General features: G+C 39.9%; 1 protein-coding gene and 1 long non-coding RNA gene across 3 annotated transcripts; both read left to right on the top strand.

Moving 5' to 3' along the window:
• Positions 1–47: 47 nt before the first annotated feature.
• On the top strand, positions 48–20,560 carry LOC133480159 (cytochrome P450 4B1). Of its 2 annotated transcripts, XM_061777854.1 has the most exons (12): positions 48–475; positions 647–791; positions 2,162–2,206; positions 4,900–5,027; positions 5,629–5,753; positions 5,829–5,983; positions 7,714–7,820; positions 14,117–14,307; positions 14,382–14,515; positions 16,773–16,837; positions 18,155–18,237; positions 20,049–20,560. In XM_061777854.1, exons 1-12 carry the CDS (start codon positions 221–223, stop codon positions 20,218–20,220), a joined length of 1,605 nt encoding a protein of 534 aa, XP_061633838.1. In that variant the 5' UTR covers positions 48–220; the 3' UTR covers positions 20,221–20,560. The 2 variants fall into 2 exon arrangements, with proteins under 2 accessions (XP_061633838.1, XP_061633839.1); XM_061777855.1 differs by lacking the exon at positions 2,162–2,206.
• On the top strand, positions 7,827–14,110 carry LOC133480161 (uncharacterized). Its single transcript, XR_009789202.1, has 3 exons — positions 7,827–10,301; positions 10,832–11,000; positions 13,486–14,110. It is a non-coding gene; the product is annotated as an uncharacterized LOC133480161 (long non-coding RNA).
• Positions 20,561–21,700: the final 1,140 nt, after the last annotated feature.

The following is a 21,700-nucleotide window of genomic DNA, read 5'->3' as shown; positions in this document are numbered from 1 at the left end:
CATCTAGAGGAAGACGTGAAGCAACGCGCGGTCGCTTGAATTGGGCAATTGGGCGTGATTTATAACACTTATGTCACAGGTACGTATCAAAATGCATGTGATTTCAAGATAAGCCAACAATGGGGTCTACAAGTGAATTATTGATTAGTGCTTAACCCTCGCCCACCGCGGTGACGTCGTTGACGCCAAGTATCTTGACCAGCTCATTTTGCTGCGGTTGATGCCCTCCGCTTCCCCCCACCCCCCTTTCTTGTCGTGTTTTTGTCTTCGCGTTCCCTTTCGAAACATGTCGCTAAGCTGGGCTCTGTGGAGTCTGCCGTCGTGCTGGTTCGTGCAGCACTCGCTGGTGTTGCTGTGCTTCGTCGCAGTCGTCTTCAAACTAGTCGTGCTGTGCATGCAGAGGAGGAATGCCTTTCGGAACTTTGAGGCGTTCACGGGACCACCGGGACATTGGTTGTTTGGGCATGTCATGCAGGTAAGAAACAGAAGATTTTGCGTAACATTGTGTTTGGAATGCTTGATGACATTGATTTAAAAAAGGAGGGGACAAAATACACGTTGCACGGTCGTGTGCTTTTGTTTGCACACTTTAGCACGCTGCAGGACACTTGCTGAGGGTCAAGCTTGTTGCCTTGTTCTCTCTCAGTTTAAACAAGATGGGACGGACATGGACCTGGTCGTGAAATGGGGGGAGCAGCACCCCTACGCGTTCACTCTGTGGTTTGGTCCCTTTGTCTGTTACATCAACATCCACCATCCAGATTATGTGAAAAGCATACTGACGTCCACAGGTGTGCAGTATTTTTTCTGCTTTATCTATGACTGAATTCTTCATAAGGTCACTTTAAGACTTTTCACTCAACGGTGTGAGTCATATTAGTGCGAATATATGTATTGATTAATCGAATAATCGGCTAAAACAGTTGCATTATAGTGTATTGCAAAATATTGTTTGCAGATTATTGTTTATTACCTGATTATTGTTTATCTGATATTGTTTAATGATTAAACAAAACCAAACAAATATGACGCAAGAGGGAGTGATGTACTCACTAACCTTTCTGAAACTGAGACCTACTTCTTGGGTACTGATTAATGCGAAGGGCTATTACAACCCCAATTCCAATTAAGTTGGGACGTTGTGTTAAACATAAATAAAAACAGAATACAATAATTTGCAAATCATGTTCAACCTATATTTAATTGAATACACTACAAAGAAAAAACATTTAATGTGCAAACTGATAAACTTTATTGTTTTTAGCAAATAATCATTAAATTAGAATTTTATGGCTGCAACACGTTCCAAAAAAGCTGGCACAGGTGACGAGGTTCACCGCTTTGTGAACAAGTGCGTGAGAAAATAGTCAAACAGTTTAAGGAAAATGTTCCTCAACGTACAATTGCAAGGAATTTAGGGATTTCATCATCTACGGTCCATATAATCATCAAAAGGTTCAGAGAATCTGGAGAAATCACTGCATGGAAGCGGCAAGGCCGTAAACCAACACTGAATGCCCGTGACCTTCGATCCCTCAGGTGGCACTGCATCAAAAACCGACGTCAATGTGTAAAATACGACAACAGAGACCCTAAACTGTTGAACAGCTGAAGCTGTATATCAAGCAAGAATGGGAAAGAATTCCACCTACAAAGCTTCAACAATTAGTGTCCTCAGTTTCACAAATGTTTTTTGACTGTTGTTTGACTGTAACACAGCGGTAGACATTACCCTGCCCCAGCTTTTTTGGAACGTGTTGCAGCTATAAAATTCTAAGTTAATGATTATTTTCTAAAAACAATAAAGTTGGTCAGTTTGAACATTAACTATCTTGTCTTTGTAGTGTATTCAATTAAATATAGGTTGAACATGATAGGCAAATCATTGTATTCTGTTTTTATTTATGTTTAACACAACGTCCCAACTTCATTGGAATTGGGGTTGTATGTGACACAGTTACGTGCTGTTATATTGAGTCTTTGGAAAGTAGTATTAATGGTTTCTATAATTGCGACGTGATAGTGGTCGTATTAAGATGTGGATTAAGTCAGGTAAGTCCCAACTGAAGGTCCGGTACTGAATGCACAACCCACTACTGTATTTAGATGAGTGCTACTGGATCTCATGTCACGTCTTTTTGTGTACCAATTTACCTTACAGAACCGAAAGATGATTTTATATATAAATTCATAAAGACCTGGATTGGTAAGACATACTTTTTTTTTTTTTTCCTCCACTCCTTCCAGAGGTGGTAAAAGTACTTATACGCTGTACTTAAGTAGAAGTAAAGATACTTGTTTAAAAAAAAAAAAATTAAATTAAAAAAAGATTCTGGTCAACGAACTGATTCAGCTCCTTAAGTAAAAGACAAAAAGTAAAGACTTTGAAATGTACTTCAGTAAAATGAATTTGTACTGTTAAATAAATACAGATACCATTTTGTTACTTGGCACAATGGGAAAAATACTTTTCTGTACAAAATTTTCACTCTTTCAGGGATCTCATTTGATGTGCGTTCTGCGTCTAAGACTTGCAAAAATTAGCAGGCACACATAAGTAGTAAACCACTCTGCGTCCATGGACGCAAAGCATTGCTTAACACCCAGCCCTACGTATGTGTGTGGCTGAAGTGCTTCAACACACTGTGATCAAAGGAGTAATCCACCAAAACTATGAGTCCAACCAACAGGTGCTAGCCAATCAGAGGCAGAGTAGGGTGGGTTATTGTTTGATAAATAAAATGGACACAATAATTTTTTCCGGACTTGATATATTTTCATTGTTGTGGTAACACACGACCCAGCGAGACGCTGGCGGAATGGCATTGGCTCCGTAGATGCACACAACAGGGAACTTAAGGTAAAGTTAACTGTTTATTACAATCGCTAGCCCTTGAGCTAATGAGCTAGCAAGCTAAGGAACTAAACAGACACATACATAGGAAAGTTAGCTGTTTATTAACCATAACCACAGCGACACATCAGTACTCATCCAGTGTTCGACTACAGCGAATGTATTTGATTGACAATTAGTGATGCACCAAAATTTCGACCACTGAAATTTTTCGGCCGAAAATAGCCCAAAAGTGCATAACATTTCGCATGTTGATTACTGACGGCTGGTGCGTGCGAGTACGTACATGTTTGAGTAAAGTAACTACGAGTAAGCAATGCCCTACTGCGCTTTGCTCAATATCTAGTTGAATTGACTGGGAGGTCACATATTTACATACAGCCTACACTCAGGGTTTGATAATGACCTAGTGCCATAAATGTGAAATAAGCATCAATGTTAAATAACACATACATTCAACAAACTACTAGTAACATAAACACACATTAATAACACAGATGAATGTCATTACTACTGTAATAATTCAAATGTGCGTGTCGTGATGAATTATGAGAACCACGTGGCTTTTCTGTCATCATGCTAGCGGCTACTAGTCCAAACGAAGCGTCCCTGTTATCGCCCAACCACGCTGCTTTCCGCTGTTTGTGGGGTGGAACCCTTGTTGAATGCTATTATGCGCCCCGGCTACCTACAAGCTACAGCTAATGCGGCTAAATACATAAATACGATGCCGAGCCGGAGACCAACGTGCGCCTCGTGTCCATTGTCAGCGCAGCATAAGTCACTATGCAAATTAATACGTCTATAGAAGGAAATACTGAAATACACGATAACACAAGACAACTACATACTGTAAACACAGGGAGCGGAAACAAATTAGTAAGTCACCGCTGCTACATCACTTGAGAAAATGAACCTATAATTTAAAAGTATATTAATATATTACATCTTTATAATATAAGATAACCTTTATTAGTCCCACGGAGGGAGACATTTGCATCATTGCAGCAGCAATAGTGGATACAGGAAATATAAAAAGAGCAGCCAAGAGAAGACATGGCTGCAAATGTGTACGCCAGGTTGATGCAATAAATACTTTAACAAATATTGAAGCCATAATTTAACAATTACCATGATAGAGTAGTGATTATGTTGTGAAATTGAACAGTTTGCAGATTTTTTTCAATCCCATTACGTAATATACTGCTACAACTGTCACACGGTAATGTTCTTGACATAATTGAAAGAATATGGAAATTCAGACAACTATTTCTGAAAGTGAATTTTTATAGGTTGGCAGCTCTGCAGTCATAGCAATAAATGCAATTTAACTCATAATTGGCATAGTTTTATCATTAATAATTGGCAGGAATTCCTTATTTTTATATTTTAATTAATGTAAAGCGCTTTGTGTTGCATTTTTTTGTTTGAAAAGCACTTGATTGATTGATTTATAATTCCTCCTGGCGCTTCGGGTTTCGTTTATCGACCTGGGGCTTTTCAGTTTTGCTTTTCGGTTTCGGTCAAGAATTTTCATTTCGGTGCATCACTACTCATAAGTGAAGGTCTCACAGTCCTGCAGCTCAAGGGTGGGCCTTATTACATACATGGTGATTTTTAAATTCATTCAAATTTGGAAGACTTTTTAAAAACAGTCTACTCTGTGGTGTGTCAAATTTCCAAGACATTATTTGGCATCTTTAGTGGGTTAATGACTCTACCTCTGTGCCTTATAAGAGATTTCATTCAATCAAGATCTCAATTGTGGTTCACTTAACCTCTCTTTATTTACAGCTTTTTTATGCCATGTTGTCATTCGCCGAGGTTAAAAAAAAAAGCTAACAAGTCAATTTTGACAATGTAAAGAGCAGAAAGTACAAATACCTGTTTTCAAATGTAAGAAGTAAAAGTAAAGTCGTTGTAAAAATACTTTCTCAATTAAAGATACCTGAAAAATCTGCTTAAGTACAGTAACAAAGTATTTGTACTTCATTACTTCCCACCACTGCCAGCTGCATATTGTTACCCACACATTCCATCCTCAGGTGACGGCTTGCTGGTGTCTCATGGTCAGAAATGGTTCCGCCACAGAAGGCTGTTAACACCGGGTTTCCATTATGATGTGCTCAAACCACACATCAAATTGATGTCAGAGTCAGCTAAAACAATGCTGGTATGTACTGATTATTTATAGTATGTTTACATGATATACCAAAAACACAACACTTCCTTGTGTAATTAAAATGTTCTCTGAAGAGGTTTATGATGAAATAGCCATAAAAATATTGTATGTTGGTTTTAAATTGTGCCAAAGATGTAACCCAAATCAAAATAACCTACAAGGCAAAAAAAAAGCTGCCTGGTAAATGTACTCACCTGTTCTTGATTTTTAAAACCTATCCTTTTGCTTGCTGATATTTTTGCATAGATGCCACCAGATGATGCCAAAGCACCGTCTAGTAGAAAAAGCAGTACCATGGCGTCATCTTGTGGCATTTTGGTGCCAAGGAACTATGTTGAAGTGGCGGCAGGAGCTTCTATTAGACAGGCCAAAACCCTATTAGAAAGGTAGTTACTTTGGTGCCATCTTGTGGTGTCAATAGGCAATTATAAACCTTTGTATAGGGGAGGCAGCAGTTACTCAGGTTTTTTCACTGTTTGTAGTAGGGCTCAGTCAAGTAGATTATGAAATAAAGTTAGGTCGTAGTTGAATCACTATACAAGAAAAGTATAACAGGTTGAGCGCTGCCAAGTCTGTCTTGTTGATTCGGTAGGACAAATGGGAGTGCTATTCAAGCACCGGCGAGTCCTTCGAGCTGTTCAAACACGTCAGCCTCATGACGCTGGACACCATCATGAAGTGCGCGTTCAGCTACAACAGCAACTGTCAGACTGAGAGGTCAGCCTGCGCGGTCTGCTGTACATCTTCTTCTGTGCAGCAGACCAATATTAACGCGTCATTTTCTGGTTTCAGCGGAACAAACAAGTATATCAAATCGGTTTACGAGCTGACCAATTTGATCAACCTTCGCTTCCGGACCTTTCCTTACCACAGCGACCTCATATACTACCTTAGCCCGCACGGCTTTAGGCACAGGAGAGCCTGCAAGGTGGCTCACAGTCATACAGGTAAAAGCTCTGTTTCCCGTATTACAATGGTCCCCAACTACTGGGAACATTCGGTACAGAGCTGCACTGAGATATTGAAAATAAATATTTTATTAATTATCAATAGGAATGAAGTTTTAGTTTGAAAATGGTGCAGGTGCATCCGCCAGTGCCTCTGTACATGTTAAACCACTTGTTTTGTTCACGGGATACAATATATTAAAAGTAAGACAAGCAGCTGGCAAAAAATTAGTAAAAACTCAAAAGTGGCTAAATGATGAACCAGAAGAGGAAACTACAACTTCCAAGAAAAAGAAAGCTGTATTTAAGAAACAATATCAGCAGTCAGACTTAAAATACAGTGGTGCCTTGAGATACAAGTGACCCGACTTAAAGGTTTTGGAGACACGAGCCGTCTTTCGGCCAATTGTTTTTGCCTTGAGTCACAAGCAAAAATTTGAGATACGAGCGCTGTATGGTGGTAATGAACTCAACTCACAACAAGGAGCAGTTCAGCAGATAGTGAAGAATTCTTTAAAAAAAAAAAAAAAAAAGGCTTCAACACTCCCAGTTGAAGTTTACTTACAAACTAAACAAATCAAAGAGAGGTACACGTGTATTTAAAACAAACATAACTTTGGCTTAAAGTCCGCTACAGTAATACTAGCACATAATGTGAAAGGCCGTAGGCAGGCTAACAAAAAGTGTTATAACCTTTTAGGCAACTGATATTTGAACACAAACGGTGGAGCAGCACATGCAGACAGAAAATACAACAATATTCAGCGGTATATATCCTTTATCCTCTGCTAAAAAGTTCTAATATTAATCCGGCTTGCTGAGGATCTAAGAGCATCTTCATGTACAGTATGGCCGTATGTATTATACTGCCACTAGAGGGCCAGGCGTACACACAAGAAGGAGCAGCACCATGTCCATTGAAGTGAAGCAAAAAATAATAATAATTTGGCAAACTGTTTAATTTCTTTACATTCTATTTAGTTATGTCATTACTGTATGTTTTTATGAAGTAAAACAACATGGAGTGCTAGTATTTCGTATTATAAAAACACATTACAAACATTTTTCATGTTGTTTTCGGAGGCAGAGTATTGACAATTCCATTAACTTTAATGGGGAAAGATGGCTTAAGGTACGAGTGGTTTGTGTTATGAGCGTGTATAAACTTGTATCCAAGGCACCGCTGTACGGGTTTATCTCTACAGGTGCACTAAGCCCGCCCTGTGTTTATGTGGCAACAAGCTCGCAAATGAGGGAATAAAACCTTAAGAACTGCTTTGGCACATCGACTTGTGTTCAGGATTAAAATGATAAATGGACTGCACTTATATAGCACTTTATCTACACCATCACAATGCCCAAAGTGCTTTACAAAGCCTCACATTCACAAATCAAGGCAGAATAATGTATCCAGACTTTGCCCAAAAAAAGAAAAAAAGCTCCCAATTCAAACATCCTTTCTTTGAGGGATGGGATTTTCTGCAGTGACGGAGTAGACAGCAAATAAGTGACAGTCTTAGGGTGTCATTGTCTACCGTTACCCCAAGATAAGACAGGCTTGTTGAAGAAAAACAAACACAGGGCTCCCGCTAATTATTACAATAATGCTTTATGTGAAAACAGTCCGTGGCCCAAAAGAGGTTGGGGACTGCTGCCATGTTAGACACGAAAGCGGGAAAAAGACTAGACACTGTATGTCAAGTCATGTCTTCTGTCTTTGTATTTTAAAGAGGAAGTGATAAGAAAGAGAAAAGAAACGCTGAAGCAAGAGAATGAGCCGGAACATAACCCAACCAAAAGGAACATGGACTTTCTGGACATTCTCCTCTTGGCAAGAGTAAGTTCAGAGATATTCACCCACGTGATCTGCACATGTATCTGTATGACCCTCTTATTGCTGACAAACTCAGTAATAACCAATGAAACTTTTAGAATGGTGGCGCGTGGTCGAGGGTGTTCTAATCTAACTTACCCATCTTGTGGCCATTACAGAGAATTACTAGCAACAAACTAGTTAACACAGTGACGTAAAAAGTTACTTGATCACTTGGCACAACAGGGAACGCTCAGTCATCTCTGTACTTACTGTTTTTTTATATGATTATCTTACATTTATGGCCTAGAAGTGTTTGTTATGCAATATTTACTGTAATGACTTTACTACAACTAATTAATACTACTATTTAAAACTTTACTGAGCGTTTTGACTTGTAGACAATTCATGTTACTTCACTGCAGTAGGAATGGAAGTCTGTCGTCATTCCCCTGTATTAAAAGAAATTGGTGTCTTGGATGGAAATGGAGAGGGAGACAAGAGGTATAAAAATATGAAGATGGCTGAAAACTGGCCTGTGGATATTTATGTACTTGTCTATTAGGGAGGGGCCATTATTTGTAAACATATGTGTAGTATTATACTATTACTGGTATATTACATTCCATGTCACGTGAGAGTGGAGTTTAAAACTAAATGAAGAGAATTGTCTGAGAAAGGCAATCAAATTAGGCATTGTGTTGAACGTTTATGAACATAAGTGCACATGTCATTGCAGAGCGACTACACGTCAGAGTCTACTGAAACACTAAGATTCCATAACATCTTTAATACTGCGAAGGGATGAGACTGTTTATATTCTTCGGTGCTGCTGTTTTGGCTAGCAACTTAGTTGTAATGGGCTTAATGTCAATGTGCGAACAATAACGTCAATGAACTGAGATAAGTATACACTGTTAGACATTCCTGTAAGTTCTACAGTTCTTTACCACATACCATACAGTAAGATACTTTAAAATGATTATACAGTAATTAACTACAGTTGCCACTGCATCATGGGATTTTGGTTGACGTCACACAGAGTTAAGAGTATTTTGTAGCATAAGCCGCGTGGCTCCAAGCATGCATTGCATCATGAAATGTTGAACTGCCATAATAAAGATGTTAATACTTCATGTTCATCAACGATCAGGATTAACGTAGCATGTATAATGTGTGTTTATGTTACCGGTAGTTTGTTGAATGTGTGTCTTATTTAACTCTCGCGTTACATTTTACTGTATGTTGCACTTTGTTTTCATGAAACCCTCACTGCGGGTTGTGTGCGATAGAGTGACATCCCGGTCAGTGATAACAGTTACCTGCTGACTAGCAACTGCATTATGTACAAGTGTAAACTTTCTTGTGATTATTCCATTTGGACCACTTCATCTGCAAACCAAAACAGCTCCCTTTTTCCTCATACAACTCATCAGCACCGGAATAAAAATATTGAGAAAATATTTTTTAAATAGTAACTCTCTGTTTAAAGTGTGATGTCAAACAAAATCCCATGATGCGGTGGAAACTATATTTAATTAAAGTATAATCACTTTATAGTTTGTTACTGCATGCTATGTGGCAAATAACTATAGAACTTACAGTAATGTCTAAGTGTCCTGTAATGTATGTTCTCAGCATGCATTGTAATATTCATGGATCCACAGCATTTAAGCATTTCGGTTTAAATAACAAGAGACGTATATAACGAGACAGATGCAAAAAAAAAAAAAAACGATACAAGAAAGAATGATCATAGAAATCTATTGTGTAGAAATACCCAACACTAACAATGTGGCACCGCTACAGAAAAGCATACATGTAGATTTGGTAGTATCAGTATGTTTCCATTGAAGGAAGCTCATTGTAGAGGTCAAGAGACAGGAGCCAATTGTTGCGTTCCTAGAGTGTCACCTGATTCAGGTAAGCTAATCGACTCGTATTGAGCAAATAATGATTCATAGCTGGTGTATGAGTATATTGTATCAAGTGGTGCATGACTCTAATATCCAATTCAGACTACTCACCACCCACTTTTTTTTTTATTTTGTTTTATTTTTATTTTTTTTTACAATAACTTACTGACAGTCTTGCCAGTATGTTACTGCACATTCAAGTTTGCAGTCACTTACTGGCAAGTGTTGCCAGTAAGTGACTGTAAATTCAAATTTAAATGTAAGCCTTTACTATAAAATTGGAAGGATTTTGCTGTAAATGTGGTCCAGTATTAGACTGTATTTTTACTATGAAGTATATTACTGTAAAACGCAATGCACCATGGGAGCAAGAGCAAAAAAATACAGCACTACTGTAATCCTTAATTTTTACTGTAAATTGTGTTGTATCATGGGAAGGAGGACAGAAAAGACAGCGGGAAATATAAGAGCTGCCATGGTTTTCTTCCCCGGAAAGAATTTTTTTTTTCTGCCAGCCAGCAACTTGGACAACTTCAATTCGACATCTGCCACCTGAAGATAACTTGCCAGTTTGATGTCTGAAACTGATGTAAGTCACATTTTTTTCTACCTCATGTATTGTGAAAATGACATTTTGTGTTATATCCATTCCGGGGCTTAACAACCGAACACCTGTCGAAAGCCCGTGATAAGGTTTGGTCTGCAGCGAGAGAGACATGTTTGGTGCTATCGGAGAGTCATTTTTGTAAATTTTTTGGCGTTGTGTTTTTCGCCTGACAATAAACATGAAATAAACGGACTAACGTCTCGGCGTGTAGTATTGGAAAGCGTTATGCTATGTTACACCTGCGTCTTCGAACGAGCGTCCGGAGCGAGAGGCATACTCAAGGTGTTAGTTAAGACATTTTTTATTACTTCTTTGCGGTAGGTTTGTTGCCGTGTAATAAAGGAACTAACATCTCGGTGTGTTACAATACTTCTACAATCATTAACTACATTTTAAGTCATGTGATGTACATGCAATAGTGAGAAAATTTTTTTTTCCTATTTCCGTGGCAAGGACGTGTCGCGGCATGTCATAATCATTCAACATTCCTGTTATCTGTCTTTTTTTTAAAGGTTGCACTTGCAGCCACACAGCCCACGCCAGCTATAACGTGCAGCTGACCATCTTGCCCGACACCCCACGTTTGATTTTCAATGAGAATAAAATATGGGCAGCAACATCTACTACTGTATCTTTCATACAGAGTTGGGAGTGGCAGCTGCTATCAAAATGAATACACAGGTAAGATCTTAGTAGCTTTAGAGTGCAACTGTTGCACTGGGGTTGACCAGTCCAGTACACCATTCAGTTGATCATAAGAATTTTGAAGGGGGGGGATCTGGTATTTTTGTATCCATATTTCTCCTGCTGCTTCACCTGTCTTTTTAACCTGGCTCACACAATGAATTACTTCATGATTACCAGAATAATCTACCACCATATTTTCACGACCACAAGGCGCACCGCATTAAAAGGCGCAGTCTCAGTTACGGGGTCTATTTCTGTGTTTAACACATACATAAGGCGCACCGTATTATTGGGCGCAGGCATGGTAAAACATATGCTAGCGTAAAACATACGGTAGCATGCATGCACGCTAAAACAATGTTTTTAAAAAGGTAGCGGGAGCAAAACTGAGTTCGGTTGTACTTTATTGAAGTATTTAACAATGTACTCACGTTATTTTTTGATCAATCCTCATCCACAAATCCATCAAAGTCCTCATCTTCTGTATCCGAAATGAACAGCTGGGCAAGTTCTCCATCAAACACGCCAGGTTCCCTCTCGTCATTGTCGGACTCTAGTCTCGTTGCCGTGCGGCTCCTCAGAAATGATGCCAGCTTTTACGAAAGCTCGAACAACAGTGCAAGCAGACACGTTAGCCCAAGCATCCACAATCCATTGACAAATTGTGGCATAACTCGCCCGGCGCTGCCTCCTAGTCTTAGTAAAGCTGTGTTCGCCATCTGTCATCCATCGCGCCCACGTCGCTCGCAACGTCACTTTGAACGCCCTGTTTACACCGATGTCCAGCGTTTGGAGTTCCTTCGTCAAGCCTCCCGGAATGCTCCGAGTTATTGCACTCAGTCGAATGGTGACTGTAGAGACGCTTCTCCCGGCTGTTCTTTGATCATTAATCCATTGCTCGAGTTGGTCTTCCAACTCGGGCCACCTCGCCTTGTTTCCGTGGAAACTCAGCTTCGTCTTCTTGACTTGGCGAAGCTCGTTTTCCTGCTTCCTCCACTTGCGAACCATGGATTCGTTGATCTTGAATACTCTCGCGGATGCTCGATTCCCATGTTCCTCCACGTAACTGATCTCTTCGTAGGTGCCATTTTCAGGGGTCCTTAGCCAAACCGATGTTGTTTTGCACAATGCACATACCGCCGCTATATACCTACTGGGGGGCACACCATATCCCCTTTAACGTCCGCATGCTGTCCTCAGCCACATCCGCTTTTCCTCTATATAAGCAGCGTGTCGGCAGGAAATGCTCCCAGTCAGTCAAGCGGAGCGCTCATCACACAACATTATTTATAGATTTTGGAACTCGGTGCACACATAACGCGCGCCGCATTATAAGGCGCCCCCCGTCAATTTTGGAGAAAATGTAAGACTTTTAAGTGCGCCTTATGGTCGTGAAAATATGGTATATGCGGAACATCACTTGACCAAACCTGGTAAACAGGTCAGCGGACCTCCTGTGTATGCTGCAATAAAGAGCATAACTACATGTTGATGAGATGATGGTTTGAAACCAAACTTAATGACATTTTGTTTCTTTTATGGCTAGTGTCTTCGGTCAAAAGGTAAATTACAGGTATATAATTTATTATACAGATATTTGTATAACGAATGAGATAAAACAGCAGAGTAAAACAAAGCAAAGTAAACAAAGATTTACCTTTAATCAGCCAGGACTATTAACCTGCTCATTCTTACAGTACATTTAAATACATGTATACCTTAGTATACCTCTGTGCTCAACTGAGCATAGTTTATTTTCTACTGAAGCTATTATATACTCCCAAAACAATAACTCTAAGGGAAAAAGAGATTTTTATTCTGGTTTTCCTCATGTCTGTTTTATATTTTTTCCTGTATTTTTTTCATAGCACAATATACAGTGGGAGGAAAAAGTAAATGAACCCTTATGAAAATCTGATCTTCATCTAAATCACAAGAATAAACAGTCTGCTTAAACTAATGCCACACAAACAATTACAGTGAGACCTAGGTTTACAAACAATTTTTTAAAAATAAAAAAGATTCCAAGTTGTGAGTACACACCGATACCCATCCCATTCCATACTATTTTTGGTTTACGAACAGTCTTGGCATGGCGGTGCAAGGCTCAGAACTCTGTGCTTTTTTTCACGCCTTAAAACATTATTGGCTCCGTTACACATTGACTGGGCATTATGAGGTTAACAGCGGGCTGTTGTTGTCCCAGTGGAGTTGGTACAGCCAATAACAGACCAACTGTCAACTCTTTGCTTTGGCAGTCTAAAAATTTAATTTGTATATGATGTATTACATGTTGACTGGCCTTATTTGGTATATTTTGAATGTTGCCCTTTGAAATGTGAGACATATTTAGACAAATAAATGTCTGACAGTCCCTCGGACCAAGAAACAGCCCACTGTTAACATCATGGCCAGTCAATCTGTATACTGTATAAATAGATTTTCACCTGAAAGACTGATTTTTGTTGTTGTTTTACAGTGTTTTTCTAGAAGCTGCGCTGACAGAAATCCAGAGAGGGGAACCAAAGCTAGGAAAGATCAGGCACCAAGCAAGAAGAGCGGCAGGATGGTGCAAAACAAGGCTGCATCTCGAATCCACGTCAGCGCACTCATCAAGAAGTTTGGTGATTTCAAGTGGGACTTTGTGTGCTTTTACGCGCACCCACAAACACATCCGTTGTGGTTCTTGATATATATATATTTTATTTTTATTTTCACTTTACAGTTGTTAAAGTCACTAGTGTTAAGCTTGTCCAATGCTGTTAGACTTTCAATAAAAAATGTTTGAAAATGAACTACCTTTCTTTTGTCTTTGTCATTGATGATGATGATGGTGGTGATTATCATAATATGATATATATATATATATATATATATATATAAAATTATGATCAATAACTGGTGATAAAAATAAATATTGATGGATAAATAAAAATAAATATTGATGGATAAAATATTATACAAACTATAAATATTCATTTATTATTGTAAAACAAATTACAGTATATTACTGGATCACTCAATATTACAGTATTTTATTTGAGGCAGGCATTTATTTGTCTCAAGTGGATGACGCAACTAGCTAATTGTTTTTGTTTTCAATCGTCAAGGATGAGAATCAGCAGGGACTGTCGGATGAAGATATCAGAGCCGAGGTGGACACCTTCATGTTTGAGGGCCACGACACCACCGCCAGTGGCATCTCTTTCATCCTCCACACCCTCGCCTGCTACCCGGAACACCAGAAAATGTGCAGGGAGGAGATTGCCCAAGTCATGGACGGCAAAGACATCATGGAGTGGTAACATATTTCCACGTACTATGACTCTGTTTTAGAGTCTGAGTTAATTTATTAACAAGGACTGTCTTCGCTAGGGAGGATCTGGGCAAAATGCCATACACCACTATGTGCATCAAAGAATCACTGCGGCTATTCCCGCCTGTCCCTGGAATGGCCAGAAAACTGACCAAACCGATCACCTTTTTTGATGGAAGGACTTTGCCAGAAGGTCGGTAGTGTTTTATTGGTCGGTCCATCCGTACAGACGTAAAAATCTTACAACGCCAATTCCAATGAAGTTGGGACGTGTTGTTAAACATAAATAAAAATATCCATCCATCCATTTTCTGAGCCGCTTCTCCTCACTAGGGTCGCGGGCGTACTGGAGCCTATCCCAGCTGTCATCGGGCAGGAGGCGGGGTACACCCTGAACTGGTTGCCAGCCAATCGCAGGGCACATAGAAACAAACAACCATTCGCACTCACAGTCATGCCTACGGGCAATTTAGAGTCTCCAATTAATGCATGTTTTTGGGATGTGGGAGGAAACCGGAGTGCCCGGAGAAAACCCACGCAGGCACGGGGAGAACATGCAAACTCCACACAGGTGGGGCCGGGGATTGAACCCGGAACTGTGAGGCTGACGCTCTAACCAGTCGGCCACCGTGCTGCCTAAATAAAAACAGAATACAATGATTTGCAAATCATGTTCGACCTATATTTATGTTCGACAAAGACAAGATATTATGTTCAAACAGATATACTTTATTGTTTTAACAAATAATCTTGGAACTTGGAATTTTCTGGCTGCAACACGTTCCAAAAAAGCTGGGACAGGGTCATGTTTACCACTGTGTTACATCACCTATTCTTTTAACAACATTCAATAAATGTTTGGGAACTGAGGACACTAATTGTTGAAGCTTTGTAGGTGGAATACTTTCCCATTCTGGCTTGATGCCAGCTTCAGCTGTTCAACAGTCTGGGGTCTCCGTTGTCGTATTTTACGCTTCATAATGCGGCACTCATTTTCAATGGGAGACAGGTCTGGACTGCAGGCAGGCCAGTCTAGTACCCGCACTCTTTTACTACGAAGCCACGCTGTTGTAACACGTGCAGAATGTGGTTTGGCATTGTCTTGCTGAAATAAGCAGGCGCGTGCATGAAAAAGACTTTGCTTGGATGGCAGCTTGTTTCTCCAAAACCTGTACGTACCTTTCAGCATTAATGGTGCCTTCACAGATGTGTAAGTTACCCATGCCATTGGGACTGACACAGCCCCATACCATCACAGATATTGGCTTTTGAACTGTGCGTCCATAACAGTCCGAGTGGTTCTTTTGCTCTTTGGCCCGGAGGACACGACGTCCACAATTTCCAAAAACAATTTGAAATGTGGACTTGTCGGACCACAGAACACTTTTCCACTTTGCACCAGTCCATCTTAGATGATTTCGGGCCCAAAGAAGCCGGCGGTGTTTCTGGGTGTTGTTGATAAATGGCTTTTGCTTTGCATAGTAGCGTTTCAAGTTGCACTTACGGATGTAGCGCCGAACTGTATTTACTGACATTGATTTTCTGAAGTGTTCCTGAGCCCATGTGATGATATCCTTTACACATTGATGTCGGTTTTTGATGCAGTGCCGCCTGAGAGATCAAAGGTCACGGGCATTCAATGTTGGTTTTCGGCCATGCCGTTTACATGCAGTGATTTCTCCAGATTCTCTGAACCTTTTGATGATATTATGGACCGTAGATGATGAAATCCCTAAATTCCTTGCAATTGTACATTGAGTAACATTGTCCTTAAACTGTTCGACTCTTCTCTCACGCACTTGTTCACAAAGAGGTGAACCTCGCCCCGTGTTTGCTTGTGAATGACTGAGCAATTCAGGGAAGCTCCTTTTATACCCAATCATGGCACCCACCTGTTCCTAATTAGACTGTTCACTTGTGTTTTTCCTTTTTTCCAACTTCATTGGAATTGGGGTTGTACTTAGAGGGAAATGATTCACTTTTATGTGATGTAAGGTGGGCAGCACGGTGCATGAGTGGTAATCACATCCGCCTCCTAGTTCTAAATTTGGGTGTTCGAATCCAGACTCTGGCCTTCCTGTGTGGGTTTTGCATGTTCTCCATGTGCTTTCTTAGTTTTTTTCCCAGGTATTCCGGCTTCCTCCCACATTTCAAAAACATGCATGTTAGGTTCATTGAAGATTCTGAATTGTCCATACAGTAGGTGTGAATGTGAGCAGGTATGGTTGTGTGTCTATATGTGCCCTGCGATTGGATGGCGACCACTCCAGGGTGTACCCCGCCTCTAACTCAAAGTCTGTTGGGATAGGCTCCAGCCTACCTGCGACCCTAATGAGGATAAGCGGTACAGAAAATGGATGGATGTGATGTAAAGTCTTTCTCCCAACCTTTAACAACTTTCACCACTATTCACATTTCCTTGTTTTTTTGTTTTGTTTTTGTATTTATAGGTTCTCTCATCGGGACAAGTGTGTATGCGCTCCACAGGAACGCGACTGTCTGGGAAAACCCAAATGTAAGTGAGGATTATTTTTGGCTGACAGGAGTGAAGACACGAACAACCAGTACTAAACATTTTGCATTTCCTTTGGGCACATTTAAAAAAAAAAAAAAATCTAGTTTTTAAAAAAGAATCTTTACCAAATAGTTGAGATGACACGTCATAGTTAAAAATAAATAACTAAATAAACAGGACAACAAAAACAGGAAGAAAAGTAATGAAAAAGAAATATACAGCTCACAAGTTTGGGGGCTTATATATTATTTCATGTTTTCAGTTTTTTCACTGCATGGAAATGTTGCACAAACTATGAAATATTACCAAAGTGACTATTTCAATCTTCATCTCAGCTGTGTAGGGTGCAACAGCACACCTTTATGTGAGATGCACAATAACAAAAGGTGTTAGAAATGTTCATTTTACCTCTAAAAACATGGTCGACCAAACGGTTAAGATGGCACCTATGGTCCTTAAAGTTGCTTATTTGCTTTCTCAGTGCGCTATTGATTGGTCGAGTGGCTCGTAAACGGGTTAAAGGAGATATATTATGCATTTCTTTTCCAAATTGAAAACACTTACCAGGTGTCTTAAGATGTCTGTAGCATGCTTTTGTCAAAACACCTCAATGATCAAGAGTATAACAAAAAGGATCACGAATTACAGAAACATACACACCTTGTTTTTTTTCTCAAGCTGAAATTAGTCCGTTTTGAATTTGTGGCCCTGTCTCATGCAAGTAAGCCAGCCCTCACCCCACCCCATATAATGCGGGGCCAATGGAAAATACAGATTTCACCATGACAACTAGGGGCAAAGCTAGGGATGCTGCACTTTGAGCGACGACATACTGTGAAGCAAACACAAGCTCCCACAAAAGACAGCAAAAGCATGGATTGCATTTTCCCTTGTGGAGGTTGAAACTTCGTAACCAAGCAGACTATTTACACGGTAACGGACGCGTCGCCAAACGCAAATACTTGTCTGCTCTTCACGCGGGCAAGGGACCAAGCCCTGCCAGAGACCCAACTATCTGTAAATAAACCATTATAAAGTCTATTTTCCATAGTAAACATATTGGTGAGGAGTCACTCATTTAAATAGATGGTCAAAACAAAAATGGATATAGGCATTGAATCAGAATTGGACACTGGGTCTTTTTCAATGCGTGCAGCGTTTTACACCTCACCATGTGCTCCCAGCTTTGAACCAGACATATTGAAGTGAGTACTATTAAGGAAATAAGTAAAACTATTAACAGATGTAACGGTTTCCAAAACTAGGGTCTTCCAAATGTACCAAAAAAGGTCTAATTATTGTCTTATGTCATCACAGGTGTTTGACCCACTTCGCTTCCTGCCGGAGAACACTTCCAAACGGTCGCCACATGCATTTGTGCCCTTCTCTGCTGGCCCGAGGTTTGTTTTGTTGATGCCATGCAAATGTTGAAGGCATGAGGCTTTTCAACTTTACACCGCCTACAGTCTATACTGAACACAAAAAGCAGACACATTTAATTTGTGGGATAAAGAACTGATCCACTCAAAAATATAAAACATCTTTTAATCCAGGGTTTCCCAAGCTAGCGTGCTGTGAGCTACAATCAGGTTTGCTGCAAAAAAATTGCAATTTTCAGCAAAAAATGTAACTTTGTTCATCTATCTATGCTAGCAATGTATGACAGGCAAAACAATGAAATGCTCTTCCACTAGATGGCAGAAAGTACATAATTAACGTGTATTCAGTTTTCGTGACATTTTTGTCTGGGGTGTGTTGTAAGATTTTTTTTGTCACTTAAAATACACTAGTACTTACAGAAAGTGATGTTCTGCTTTCAGGTGAAATTTCAAGATGAGCTTTAACTATAACCTTTACAAGTGAACTTAAATTCATCTCTAGACTAGGGAGTGCACATTTTCAACTGTTGTATGTTTCAGTGTGTGGGTTTTTTTTTCTTTTCTTCACAACTTGCGGTTGGTTCTTTAATAAGGAGCAGAACAGCAAAATTCACAGCAGGTGTTTGATTCATGAGTCGGCCAATACAGTTCCTGGTTTAGGAAGTATTGGTATTTCAACAGTCCTGTTCCTCATCATGCTGTTTCGATTCTGACTTTATGAGACCGAGGTGACACCTAACAATTTATCAACAGTACCTGACCATTGCGAGCCTTCACAAAGGAAGTGGCCACTGTGTTTAGAGTGCTGTCAAAATTATAGAAGTGGACGTCCTTCGTAATGTATTGGCAATTCATGGCTCAAACACACCTGTTGCGAATTTTGTTGTTCAGCTCCTTGTTAGAGCATAGCAGGATATAGTGATGCACCAATACCACTGCTTTTCAGATGGAGTACAAGTACTTATATTTGAGTATTTGCTGATACCAAGTACCAATACTTGATAATCTGATTACATCTTGCACTTGGGATTAAAAAGTGTTTTATTTTAATAAAATATTGTACAACACAAAAAACTAATTCTAGAACATGACATGAGTTTTTTAGAGTGGCAAGTAATCATTACTATTTAACATTCAACTGCATGTTTTCCGATCAGTCTTGCCACATATTACACATAAATGTAGCCTGTAACACAAGCCATTTCAGTTATGCAGTGTCTTAGTGTGAAAACTAGGGGGCAATACGTAAAAGGAGTACACACCATAGATAAGAGTCAAAGAAGAACACCCAGTGGCTATAAAGAAGTAGAAAAATGGATGCCATGTTACTTCTGTGTGTTAACTACATAATAAGTTGAGTGAAAAGAAATAAAAGTTTCTTGAAAATGATTTTGCAGAGCATCATTTTCAGTTTGCTAATAAAGCGTTGCCATTTGTGTTTACCTTAAGTATCTCTACACGACTGACATTGCTCCTACTCCACCCAAATTTATGTCAGGTGTAGTAGTAGTGGAGAATTTTGTGAAGTCCGACTACAAAAGTATAGTATCGTCAAAAAGTCCTGAAACAATAAGCAGTTGGTCATGCATTCAAAAGTTTATAAAAGGTCAAATGAAGTTCACCCATAAAGGGTCTAGTGCATTTCAGGTTCATTCTGAAATTTCAACCAGAAGCCTGCTATCCTTCACTTTTTGTGAGTGTATCTTCCCTGGCTCCGTAAATTTGGCGGAAATCACCCAAAGTTGGATATCAAGCAATGAATTCTGTGCCAGAATTATTTGATAGAGCTCCTGTACTGGATCTCATTAGGTCTATATTCACATCCATTCTAGGAACTGCATTGGTCAGAACTTCGCCATGAACGAGCTCAAAGTGGTGGTGGCCTTGACGCTCAGGAGATACCAGCTGATTGAGGACCCCACACGGAAACCCAAGATAATTCCTCGGCTGGTGCTTCGCTCGCTCAATGGCATCCACATAAGAATCAAAGCTCTTGACGCTTGAGTCGATTACTTCAGCAATATTTTAGTATATTTTAACACCCTGATGACCACTACCATTGGCAAAAATGCACCCAGGCCGTCCGCCTACATTCAGCTCCCTCTCGCTATGCCACTCCATTTCGTTTCATTGCTTTTGTGTGATGTCTGGCCAGTAATCAGTGTCTTCATGAAGTGATTTAAGTGAATAAAGCAAATAATGTTTCTTTAGGGCACAATGCATGTGTTGTTGGTTTTTGGGCAGTTAAAAATTCAAATGGTGGCAGGTGTGTGTCATATTTTATTTTATTTGATGTTCATGCTCTGATTTAAAAAAATATATATCAGAAGTTACTCACAAGTTACTCTTTACTTGAGTAGTTTTTTCATTGATTACTTTCTTACTCTTACGCAAGTAAATATCTGGATGACTACTCTTTACTTTTACTGGAGTCATACTATTCTAAAGTCTACTCTTACTTGAGAAGAATATTTGGCTACTCGACCCACCACTGACTACATGTATTACGGAAACTATTAGAACATTTGAGGAATATATTTCTATTATACATATACAGATTTTAAAATATATATTTTATACTTGGGCGGCACGGTAGACAACTAGTTAGCACAAATGCCTCACAGTTCTGAGGACCGGGGTTCAAATCCCGGCCTCGCCTGTGTGGAGTTTGCATGTTCTCCCTGTGCCTGCGTGGGTTTTCTCTGGGTACTCTGGTTTCCTCCCACATCCCAAAAACATGCATGGTAGGTTGATTGAAGACTCTAAATTGCCATAAGATGTGAGTGCAAATGGTTGTTTGTTTCTATGTGCCCTGCGATTGGCTGGCGACCAGTTCAGGGTGTACCCGTCCCTCTCCCCCAAAGATAGCTCGGATAGGCTCCAGCACGCCCACAACCCTAGTGAGGAGAAGCGGTACAGACAGCCCCAAAACATCACTGTTCTTGAGGAGATATGCATGGAGGAATGGGCCAAAATACCAGCTAAATTTGTAACCTGGCCAATTATGAAATTTTGACCATTGGCTCACAGAGCAACATCGAACACTATTGTGGACTGACTTATGTCCGGCAGAAATGGGAGCTCATTTTATACAGTCGTCCCTTGTCAAATGTTCTACAATTTTACACAAACATTTCCTTCCTTAGGAACTCACATTTCACATTTATCACTTCATCATTGCATGTCTTCATACATTCATCCTTGTTTTCGCTTTTCTCATCTCACTTTTTTTCCTCATTTCTTATCAAAGAGGGAATCCAACCCCCCTTCTATTCTTAAAACTTACAAATTTAACAAATCTGTCCATTGGTTACCGCATACGGCTCCCGACCCCGGCAACACCGCGCAGCCGGCAGATGAAAATGTGAGAAAGCAGTCACTTCTTTGTCGGCTTGAAATCCAAGATGGCCCTGCGGTGAAGACGAACGGTAGCCACAATAACGAGCACTGTTCGTGCCCACAAATGTGTTGGATTTCCGGTGTT

The sequence above is a fragment of the Phyllopteryx taeniolatus genome, chromosome 6, assembly GCF_024500385.1.
Source record: "Phyllopteryx taeniolatus isolate TA_2022b chromosome 6, UOR_Ptae_1.2, whole genome shotgun sequence".
Lineage (NCBI taxonomy): Eukaryota > Metazoa > Chordata > Actinopteri > Syngnathiformes > Syngnathidae > Phyllopteryx > Phyllopteryx taeniolatus.
Note: the sequence above shows the minus strand (reverse complement) of the source record. Positions and strands in the feature narration are given on the sequence as shown.